Raw genomic sequence first — 11697 nt, forward strand, 5'->3', positions numbered from 1 at the left:
TGCGAGTCCAATATGGACTTACGAACAAACGAAAGAATTGAACAAATGATTAATAATTATTTGGCAGAGGACAGATACTCGTACACGCATGCCTTAAAACTAACCAAACCAAACTAAGATACACACAACCAATACTAAGCTACGATAACTAAGGGAAACTACAAATAGGAGGGACACGAGACGCGGATGCGCGATCGCGAGATCCGTATCGAACGAAGGATCGTCGAAGAATGAGACCGCACCCCTCGTATACCTGTGTCGAGGGTCGCGGCTCGCTATCGAACAAGAGTGGGGCAAGGGCAAACAACAAAGCGGCTCGCTTGTACGTCTCGAAGTAGAGAAGGGGAAGGGCGAACAACAACCGCGCGACATGTCGTGACATGTCGTTTCGAAAGCTCGTTGAATGTAAAGAGACAACAATTCGTGAAACATGAATATCACAGCAAAATCATATTCCCCATCGTTGTTTAAATAACAAGTATTGTTAATAATTAATTTAACTATTGTCAGAAATTAATATTTAGTTGGTCCAATGAATAGATATTAAAATATTGACAAATTTATCACGATTAATGTCTCGAATGAATACTTATTCTGACCCGTAAGTGTTATTAACAATAATCCTATAATGCATTTATAGGAAATTTAAATGTGCAAGAAGCTACGAAATGCAAACAATATGGAAGAATATAAAAAAGATTGAAAGTAACGTTCACGTCATAATATTTGCAGAATAAAATAAATTCCTATTTAGGTTCAATTTTTGTAGGCACGTACGTGAAGATTTTATTTTGCATAAAGATCCGCAGTCTAGTTATTAATGTTCAATCGAACACTCAGTGATACTGTATGTATCACGAATGTTTAATTATGTTGGAATTTGGTTTTACTGTAAAATGTACCTCATTTAACATTAAAAATTTATAACAATAATATTTAACACAATGTTTCATAGCATTCATAATCAATACACAATATTTAAATATTTTAAATAAAATTTTGTATCATTTCATTTGAAGATTTAACAAGATTAAACAGTTTTTAATTGTTATGTTTTAAAATCTTGAAGCGCCCACTCTTTTTCAAAATACCGCGCAACGGCCGTGTTTATATGAAACGCTGCCAACTTCTCGAGACAGAAGTCTGCATGAAAAAATATAATATCCGACTTGTTTTCTAATGCATATTGCTCTGGTATTAAACGGGCAAGTTTGCCGAAGTTGAAATATATTAATCTACACTTATTAGTTCGCTTTCCATTCATTTTTGGTTTTGATCTACATTGTACAAATTGTTTTACAGTCGAAAGTATCATACAAAACTTCTTTTTTCTGTCGGCTGCCATAAATCTCCTGTCAAATGCGACGAAAAGTTACGAAATTCAAGTGATTATATTAGGTTGTCCCAAAAGTTACTTTCGCTTGATTAATAAGTAATACATGCACAATATTTTATGTTTTATGTTACATTACTAAATTGTGCACGATTCATTTTGCTCCATTACTGTTACAACATATGAATATGTATGAAATTAGATTGTCTATTTATAATATATAAACACGACCACATAAAGTAATTGAGTGCAACTCGCGAAAGAAACTTTCGTGACAACCTAATATCTAGCAAACTAAACGGTAAATTGAACCCATAATTCACACAGATGTGTATCAAAGTTGTCAAAGTATGAGACAATCACTACAAAATTATGAGGGTGCTTACGAGACTTTCGCTACAAACTTGGACGTTTTACCACCGATGGCATCACTGGTTAAAATCCGCTCATTGAGCGGCTTAGTGAGTAGTGGTCTTTTTAGATGCATCCAGTGATATCGGCGGTGGGGAAACTCCATGGAGTAAGCGTGACAAACCCTGTTCTCGACAATTCTATAACATTCGACTTCTCGTTATGCTGATCGATAGTGGGAAAAATGGCGCCTGTCACGGAGGATCTAATCGACGTACAGAAGAAGATTTTTGAGAAAATCGCGAAAAATGAAGTGTCGGAACTCAAAACGATATTGGCAGCAAACAAAATCAAAATGGATTTCGTGGACAATAACAGTATGAGCCCGCTTCAACATGCCTGTTACAAGGGAAACAAAGAAATAGTACAGATGCTTCTCGATCAGGTAGGTTAGCTCTTTAACAATCTAACAAAACGATTAAAACATGTTTGAAATATGTTTATTTTTCTAATAATCATATCATTTCTATTGCTGATGAACAGTGAATAAAATTGCGTTCTGTCCGAGCATTTTTCGCTTTCTGTATCCACACAGTTCAACAGGTAGAACATTAGACAAACAATGATTTGTTAAATCAGCAAACAACATCTTCATTTTCCCGGTTTAATAAGTAAATGTGAATTTCTTTTTAAGTACGACTGAATTTTATCTGCAGGTCTGGTTTGAAGATTGTCAAAATTTATGAAACACCTTACACAAGTATATTGGAGGGAAGAATAATCAACACTGATACAATAAAATTTCTGCTTTTGTGATTCAAATGAAAATTTCTCCTTCAAAATATGAAAATAATTTCCATTTAAAATACTATATCATATAATATATATACAAAATCTGATTGCATTTTCAACATATAAAAAGACTTGAAAAGTTTATTTGGGATGCCATTTAGTTAATAATATAGGAAGTCAGTTTAATTTCAACATAATCAATAACAAGTGCTAAATATTATTACTATTACTATTAGTATATCTACTAAACTAATGAATCCATTTAACGTGAATAAAATATTCTTCATAGTATGTTAATTTAATCTTCATTGTTACAGGGAGCAGATGTGAATGCATGCCAACATAAACACGCATATACAGCTCTCCATCTTGCAGCTTTAAGTGGGAATGCTGAGCTGTGTCACCTTCTAATGTCTTATGGTGCACGATTAACAGCAACAAATAGTGTAGGCCGAACTCCAGCTCAGATGGCTGCGTTTGTAGGCAATCATAATTGTGTAGCAACTATCAATAATTTCATTCCAAAAGCAGACATAGATTATTATGTGAAACCACAAGGATTAAGGACTGAATCGATGCTTCCACCACACTTGGCAGATTCATTCCACAAATTTATAATGCAAGTCAATGTACATCCTGTACGTGTAGTTATGAATTTACAAAGATGCCCTGGTCTTTTAGAAAATGCTGTCAAGGTAAAATACATAATGTTATGTATAGACTATAGATGTTTATGCAAATATGTCTATAGAACAACAGAAATATCTGAGAAATGTTTTTGTTATTTTCAGGTACAAATCGTGCTAGAATGTATGCGTCATAAAGAAATGAGAAGAGGCGCGGAAACAAATGAGGTAATGGCATTCAAATATCATTACCTAAGTTGTGTCGTGGCTGAAGTAATCAAATTTCAAAAAAGACAAGAAGCGATGAAGGCAGAAAAAAATGAGAAAACAAACGAGGAAGGAGAAGAAAAAAAATCAGATACTATCGAGGTTCTGATAAGAAAATTTTTAAAATGTAGTAAAAGCGATGGTACTCCAGAATATCAGGAAGTTTTCTTAAGGGAATGCGTGAGAGAGTTTCCATACAGGGAAAGCCCAATTTTTCGACAAATGGTAGCAACACTTGCAGCCAGTGATCCACCATCCGCTGTATCGGTAGTATCGGCTGCTATTAATGGACAGCGAGCCTTCTCCGATAGTGCACAAGTTTGCGTAACATGCGGGGAAGATAAAGCTAATAAGAAATGCAGTAAATGTAAAACAGTACAATACTGTGACAGAGAATGTCAGAGACTGCATTGGTTTATGCACAAAAAAGCGTGTACCAGATTAGGCCAGATCTCGATGCCAAGCGCAAAAATAAGCGATGTGGATAAAGAACAAATAAGCAGTGCCGTGAGCTCCAGACTACAACAAAATTTGACCGTTAATTAAGTATGAAAAACGCGAAACTCTATTCCAAACAATTAATTTCGGTGTGCTGTACGTATGTGTTTAATTGTTAATTATTTTTATCACGTTAGAAGACTAAGAAGAAATTTGTTCTACTATATTTTCAGGAAACATCTCGGACGTTTTAGTTTGTAATTATACAGAGAGTAACGGACTTTTTATGTATTACTGTATATTTTTACCTTCTTTTTTTGTCTGAAAAATTCATCACCATTATTAATAATGTACTACATTATTATGTATTATAAATAGTTTCGTTATACGTCAATACTCGGTTACAATGTAATTTCCTCAGGATTGTACTCTTGTGATTGTCATCGCCATAGAAATAAAAAGACACTTATGAATATGTTTCTATCATTTCTCTTTTTTACGATTCTTATCATCCTGAGAACTTTCCTTAAAATTATAATTAGAAAAATTATTTTTGTGATCACTGGGGCTGACTCGAGCGCGCTTTACGCTGACCCAAACGTTAGGCCCACTGTCCACGGAGGCGTCGCTGCATCGGCGTATATGGGACATTTTACGTTTACTGTAAAATGCAACGAAAAATCACGAATTCAAGAAATCATATCTAGTAAACTAAATGGTAAATTGAATCCATATTTCACACAGATGTGTATTAAGATGTAAATTTTAAGTTTTCAAAGTTATTAGACAATCTGAACTGTCATCATTTTTGAATCTCCATCTAGCGCCAGAAGTATGAACTATTCCATAACAAACTTGGGCGTTTTACCACCGAGGGCGTTGATCGACTTTTATAATTAGTTTTGTTCCTTCACTGCTAGCTGGGTATCTATTCAAACAAAAGTTTTGTTTTTTAGTTGAATGACTATATAACCATGGACTACTAGTTGCTAACTGTTGCTAACTTCACGGCTGACGTCACTAAACTACGTATACTAACACAATATTTAAAAATACACCACACTTAACAAGTGTTTTAAGCGAATTTTACAGTTTCTTATTAATAATTAATAGGCAACTTAATAGGTTTAATACATAATAACATTTTTCAATTCTTATCTTCATCTATATACATATTATATTTATATTATAACTTTCAATACAACAATACTAATATATTAATATGTTTATAGAAATATTCTATAATAATACTTAAATAATTTTATTTCCCAACACCGTTAGGAGAGTGTTAGTGGAAATGTATGAAATTGTATATAAATTCTAAACGTAGAAATGTGTAAAATCTGTCGTTCGCTTAATGAAATATAAATGCTCGTTGGCAAACATTATTAAAACAATTAACAATAACGTTACGCATTTTTACATATTTTAGAGAAAGTAGCTTCTTTTTCAATATTCTCCGTATTTTTGGATTTGTATGAAAAGAATTCTGTTTGATATACTTATAACTGATCAAAAATGAGATACATAAGGGGAACAATTAAACCCGTTTTGGTCCAAGTACTAGCAAAGAGAATTTTGACCAGCCACCAAACGAGTCCTAATAATGAAGCTTGTAAACCCAGATGCGCAACCATTAATCTGAAAATTAAAAAAATGAATAAATAACGAAAATATTTATATACAATTTTCAATCAAGGTACTTACACTTTATCTTTGGAGCGTGCTTTCTCTAATGTCTTTGGATGTTCATTATGCAGATATGTCCTGACACCTTGTATCATGTTTACAAAATAATCTTCCCACACTAACGACTTAATATCCAGATTAAAGACTTTTTTATCAGCCTCTGATAGAGAATTATGTAACTCAATCGTGCGAGGACTATGAAATTTCCATTCAGTAAAGATAAAGATTTTCAAACGATCCAATGAGTTGTTAATATTTGTGTGTAACCGTACCAATCTAAAAACAATTATTTCATTTTATAAACGAAGCGCTAAAATTTAAAGAAGTGAATATTTAATAGATTTGAAATTGATTTAATCATAATGCACTTACATTGGCCGTCCTCCTGCTAATTTAGTAACTGTATCCAAAATATATGCAGGAATGAAATGTACGAAAATTGCAGAGAGTCTGAATAAAAAAATCGAGGATACCAATTTAAGATATGGATACCACACTGCGCTTTTCAATGGAAATTTATGTAAGAAGTTATTAATTTTTGATTCCAGGGTTATCCATCTGAAAGGATTGATTGTACTAGATGTACAATGATAAACTTTTAATTCTCTACCACTGTAACAGAAGCATCATTGTTAGTATAATTTTTTTTTTTTTTTTTTATTTAATAAGTAATTTATACGATTAAGTTTTAATATTAAAAAAAAAAAATGTGATTGTACCCATCACGGTTGACTGCATAGCCTGCAGCAATAAGATTGTTTACAACAATATCCACTGGAATGTAATCATAAATTAAATGCTTTGCCATTGGTAATCTTCTCACAACACCTTTCCCAGCACCCATTAAGAATCCTGCTGGTCCATTCTTAGATACTGTCCATCCAGAGACTGGTTCCTTCCATGCTGCTGTTACTGTGAATGAATAACATAATACTTAGATAAAGATTTATAATTTAATAATTTCAAATTTCATTAATTTATACAGAAATACTAGTGCGTTTTAACAAACAAAAAATATTTTCATTTTTAATATACATACTCATGGAAGGACGCACAATAGCAGCAGGAATACGTCCATTCTTAACTTCATGCTCAGCCAAATGTTTTGTAAAAGTGTAAGAATTTGGATGATCTTTCAGTATATTTGGTGTTTCTGTTTCTAAAGCAGTATCGTCTAATTTCTCTACTAATCTGGTTAATTCATTTACATCAAATGGTGCAGGATACACACGTTCTTCGACTTCAAGCAACACTGAATTAACATATGCACTGGAGACATGTACCAATGCCTAAAGATGAGGAAAATAATATGAATAATTCCAATTACCATAACTGGATTTAATAAAAATAAGGAGCTCACCTTGAGATCTCTTATTTCTTGACAAAGTTCCACAACTCTGCGTGTTCCCAATAAGTTAACTTTTGTTGTAGACCTCAGATCTGCTTCAAAATCTAATGTTGCAGCAGAATGAAAAACAATTTGAACATCTTCCACCAATGTCAACCTATCTACGGATGACAGACCTAAATTTTCTTCTCCCACATCACCAGCAACAGGAATCAATTTTTTGAAGAGGTGAGTCTTATTTTCTTCCTTTAATCTATTGAATACCTGAAATAGTAGAACAAAACAATATATTATTGTCTGTTACATATAGCAAACAATTTATAAAATTCCAGTAACTCCTGTAAATATTCAGGGTATTAAGAACAAAATAAAAGTACTATATGGCTATACAAATTTCACAAGTCAAAAATTGATAATTTTGAGTAGGTTATCATATCTATTTCCAATTTCGAACACATTCGTACCGAATTTTTCTTGATATCTTCCAGTCTCTCCTCAATGGCTTTCCCCTTTTTTGGTCGAACCAATAAATAAATATTCTTCAAATCAGGAACACAACGTAGTAGTTTCTCGATCAGGCAAACACCGAGGAAACCTGTACCGCCAGTAATAAACACAGTTTTCCCGTTGTAGAAACTTGGAATGTCCGGTACCATCGTAATTGCTTTATTTTCGAAAATCTCGGTTTTGATCTCGCTTCAAGACGTCGCAGATCAAATAATGTAATTACGCGTTTATTACGAATCCAAACACAGTGCTGGAACGCATGGAAAAAACTGCCGGAAAAACACACAACACTTGCTTCGCTGGTTCGTCACAAACTGAGTGAAACTGAGAAGTCAGAACTTCGGGTAGAGACTGCTGGAACAACTGTGGACAATTGGTGGGACAATCGAAAGAATAAAACTAGTATGAATTTAGAAAATCAGTATGAAATTTAATTGTGCTTCAAGGCTTGTATAGATTCAAATACGAATAATATTTTGCGTAGAGGAGAATTATGAAACGGATAAAAAATGTCTGGCAGTAGGAGCTAAAGAGGCCATTCAATACCAATGATTAAAAAATTCATTAGTGTTATTTGTATATTACGTACAAAAAATATGTAGAACATGAAAGTACTTATATGTATATATATGTATACAAGGTCGAGTAAATAATACGTGCTGGTAGATAAAACGATAAATTTAAAAAAAAAACGGTAGTAGAACGGTAAATATGTTCGTTTACTTCGGTTACACTTTCACAAATCATGCTTGATCGAATTTCTAGTGCTTTCTATCTCCATTTACTGTTCCTACCAGATTTGTCCTAAAAAGTGATCGAGATAGAAATTATTAGAATAATTTTCAACCCTACTTGTTTTAAAATCTTCTAAAAAGAAAAACAATTTATAATTAAAATGTGTACAAGCTTGATGCTTTTAGTAATTGATACTTAAATTATTTACTTATTTTCAAGTTAATTTCAAATATCAAATGATAATTAATATAGGAAATTAGATTAGAAATCATTGAAGAAATCTATCGACTGTTGAATTTCGAATGTCCATCGATTTATTATTCGTAGAAAATGTGCAAAGTGCGTAAATATGGTATTTTATTTGCAAGCTTCATTTAAGTATAGGTTCAAATTGTTCCACGTTACTGGTTGCAAACGTAATTTGCATAGCATCAAAAGAGATGATATGTACAGTAGGATACGCATAGTTGGCGAATTCATTTTTAAAATGATATTCTCTGTTTTTAAATATCTGTTATTAATTTATATATCGAATTTAAACAATAATATTAATAAATGGTAAACATTCATTGAATAAATCTTTTTTCGTAATGGCTAGGAGTGGTTGTGCCGAAGATTTTCTTTGGAAAAGTAGAAAATAGATGTAAATTATTCCTTAATTATGTAAATGACATATAGCACCTTCGCGTCTCTACACGATATCACATATATGTATATATATATACTATACCTTGAAGGGACCTTTGCTCCCTTCACGTGAAGGTGACAACGTACGTCGTCAGTCAAACAACTACATTTATAGTTTAAGAGGAAAAGAGTTGCACAATATTTGATTGTACTACGACCAATCGGCATGATCGTAAATTCGTGTTTGAAAATGCTGGAAGAATTCAGATACATATATCAATAATAATGAAAAAAAGAAGGAGAAAGTATGTTCAAAAACGTTTCTCCAAGAAAATTCTAATAATAAAGCTGTGCTGTATTTATAACACTTATTATAAGCGAATTAACAGATACAGTCCGTGTAAGAAGTATTCGTACAGCAATCAATTTAAAATAAAATTAATAAGAAAAGAAATAAGAGGCCAACATTAAAAGTTAATTTAAAACTTTAATTTACGCAAAGTTCTACTCTAAAAATATGTAGGAGTGTTGGTTAATTATTTCTTCCCCTAAAATTTATTAATAAAATAACTACATAAAGTTTTATTTTGAATTGGTTCTGTACGACTGTATGTGTAATTTCATTTATCTATTTTTAAACAGCTGTAATGAGACGATGATACGTTTATCATTTGATTAGACAGCAAATATAATCGGATATATTCCATAATATTTGTCGTTTATAAAACAAAGAAGAAAACGAAATCCTAAAGCACTTTTTGGAAAACCTTTTACAAATAGAAACTGTAGAAAGTTTTCTAAAAAGATTCCAGCTGCAATTTAAGAAACCCATAAACTTGTGAGTTTAGGAGAGATCTAAAGAACATAATTACCAGTTGCATCTCGCTATTTGACAAAACATTAGTTTCTCGCAAATGTAGTACACGTGATCGCATAGCAATCTTGCGTTCCTTAGTGCAATTTCAGGGAATAATTATTTTAAGTAGAGACCACCTTGCCACAATGTAAGCGTAAATTCTGCAGGTTCGTTAGCAGGAAATAACACCGCAATCAAATTCTTCGATTTGAATAACTTTTGCTGACATTGTCGGTTACAGGTACGCCAAAAAGATGCCGACAAACCGTATCGTGCAACGAATATTTTAACGAGTCCCTGTGCTGTGCATTTCCGATTCATTGTAATAAATAAAAAAATGTCATCACAAGGAACTAAAAGAAGCTTAGAAAATTTTCAATTATAATTCTTAAAAGGTGACCAAATAGACTGCGGATTTTATGCATTTATGACGTATACTAATATGGAAAACATACAAAAAAATATATACATAATTTTAAATCTCCATTTCATGTTTAAAATCTTAGCAAATTGTTATATATAAATTCGTTCCAGCGAATCGTACAGGTATAGAACATTACAGTTCCGTTCTGCTCGATATCCTTAATTCCTCGGGATCGGTAAACAAAATAACTATTTCCGTTTACTATCACGTCTGACTGCTTTCTATTTAATGACTCGGTACTTCGCCAAGTCATAACTGGCGGTGCAATCTTCTCTGTTCGCGTTGTGAAAGTTTAATATTCTTGGGTTACGTTTGCTTGTATTAATAAACTGTTTTTTCAGAAATTACACTTACTCTCTAGGTGACATAGAAGACATACAAGTTTCATTATGGTATGCAAGTAGTTGTTTTTACATAATTAGCCATAAATTATTGATATACATCATGCATATTCACGTTTAACAAGTTGTACATTACCATACTGTGAATGAAACATCATTTTTCTTTGATTTTTTTAATATGTAGGTAGGATTAGGTAGGATTACGCCGAGATTAGGATCATGCCGATCAATTAGTTAATCGTGATTGACAATTAACTTTTTTAAATGTGAAAATTATTGCTTGCAGCAATTACAGTCAATCAATTACCTTTAAATTGCAACCAACAATTAAAGAATTAAAACTAAAACTTGTCGTAAACCGAATATATCGATTCCCGTTGCAGTCTTAATATTGCTTGTTTAAAGCAGTGCTTCTCAACCTATTTGCGCCATGGCACACTTACGAGAGGCTAACATATTTCTTAAAAACCGAATAAAATTGAATTTTTAATAAGATGCTTGCGATTATATTCTTGTACATGATTTGTTCATGTTTCTGGTAATATTTGAAATGCGTACTCGTATTTTCTCATCTAAAGTTCGTATACGTTTATAAACGTAAACGTTTTACATTCTTTATGGTTAGCGTTATGGCAAAACATTTGTTCACAGAAGTAGGTAGCTAGATTATTTCCAAGCGATGCTCACTGTTTTGCTAATAAAATTTTTTCAAGATTTATTTATGGCTCACTGCGATACTTCATGTGCAGCATATTCCAGGATGCTGTTGGGAAGCACTGCGCAGCATTGCGTTAACGGTTCTTCCATCGACTCTGTTGTAGTTCCATAACGGATCCATGAACGATTTCTCAGTCTAGAATTTTACTAAACTTTTCGTCAAGGAACTTTTTCTCATGGTTTTCAAATCCTGTATAACAAGTAAAAAGCAACTTTTTCTAATAGGAAAAATTTGTCCTTCTAGCCTTTATGATACATACAAATGTTGTGTAAAGGAAAAAGCTAGAATTCGCATTAATTTCTTTGGAATTAATTCCCAAAAATTTAATATCGGTGCAATTTGACTGCCTAGTCCTCTCAACTGTAGTAACAAAAAATTCATTTATATTCTAAAGCAGTCACGGACGAGTCACGTAGCGGATTTGTCAATCTCAATGTCAGAGTTCTAGATGGTTCTAGAGAAACATTGGATACAAAGTACAAGATCGAAGAGTAGCCAGAATTACCGTAATATATCAGTAAAGGAAAACTTCGACATTCGTTAACTTACATCTGCAAAATTCAATTCTTAGTATCACCAATGTCCTGTATAAAATTAATATATGTATTAATATGTATTAATAATGTATTAATAACATATACATAT

At 32.5% G+C, this 11697-nt stretch overlaps 2 protein-coding genes across 3 annotated transcripts; one reads left to right on the plus strand and one right to left on the minus strand.

Moving 5' to 3' along the window:
* The first annotated feature begins 1840 nt into the window (after positions 1–1840).
* On the plus strand, positions 1841–4280 carry LOC128872169 (ankyrin repeat and MYND domain-containing protein 2). 2 transcript variants are annotated; one of them, XM_054114602.1, is made up of 4 exons: positions 1841–2129; positions 2794–3171; positions 3268–3963; positions 4041–4280. In XM_054114602.1, exons 1-3 carry the CDS (start codon positions 1929–1931, stop codon positions 3913–3915), a joined length of 1227 nt encoding a protein of 408 aa, XP_053970577.1. In that variant the 5' UTR covers positions 1841–1928; the 3' UTR covers positions 3916–3963; positions 4041–4280. The 2 variants fall into 2 exon arrangements, with proteins under 2 accessions (XP_053970577.1, XP_053970576.1); XM_054114601.1 differs by having other exon boundaries at positions 3268–4280.
* Positions 4281–4961: 681 nt separating this feature from the next.
* LOC128872168 (putative fatty acyl-CoA reductase CG8306) lies at positions 4962–7835 on the minus strand. Its single transcript, XM_054114600.1, has 7 exons — positions 7309–7835; positions 6857–7108; positions 6536–6785; positions 6216–6408; positions 5869–6108; positions 5515–5772; positions 4962–5448 (listed from the first exon to the last, which is right to left on the minus strand). Exons 1-7 carry the CDS (start codon positions 7498–7500, stop codon positions 5310–5312), a joined length of 1524 nt encoding a protein of 507 aa, XP_053970575.1. The 5' UTR covers positions 7501–7835; the 3' UTR covers positions 4962–5309.
* Positions 7836–11697: the final 3862 nt, after the last annotated feature.

The sequence above is a fragment of the Hylaeus volcanicus genome, chromosome 2 (assembly GCF_026283585.1).
Source record: "Hylaeus volcanicus isolate JK05 chromosome 2, UHH_iyHylVolc1.0_haploid, whole genome shotgun sequence".
NCBI lineage: Eukaryota > Metazoa > Arthropoda > Insecta > Hymenoptera > Colletidae > Hylaeus > Hylaeus volcanicus.

What these genes read in the sequence shown, in the direction of transcription:
- LOC128872169 (XM_054114601.1), top strand. Translation starts at nt 1,929, where the DNA reads ATGGCGCCTGTCACGGAGGATCTAATCGACGTACAGAAGAAGATTTTT. An exon ending in TACAGATGCTTCTCGATCAG is followed by an intron (nt 2,130 to 2,793) that starts GTAGGTTAGCTC and finishes TCATTGTTACAG; the next exon opens with GGAGCAGATGTGAATGCATG. An exon ending in TTTTAGAAAATGCTGTCAAG is followed by an intron (nt 3,172 to 3,267) that starts GTAAAATACATA and finishes TGTTATTTTCAG; the next exon opens with GTACAAATCGTGCTAGAATG.
- LOC128872168 (XM_054114600.1), bottom strand. Translation starts at nt 7,500, where the DNA reads ATGGTACCGGACATTCCAAGTTTCTACAACGGGAAAACTGTGTTTATT. An exon ending in TTAGCAGGAGGACGGCCAAT is followed by an intron (nt 5,773 to 5,868) that starts GTAAGTGCATTA and finishes AATTGTTTTTAG; the next exon opens with ATTGGTACGGTTACACACAA. An exon ending in GCACGCTCCAAAGATAAAGT is followed by an intron (nt 5,449 to 5,514) that starts GTAAGTACCTTG and finishes TTTAATTTTCAG; the next exon opens with ATTAATGGTTGCGCATCTGG.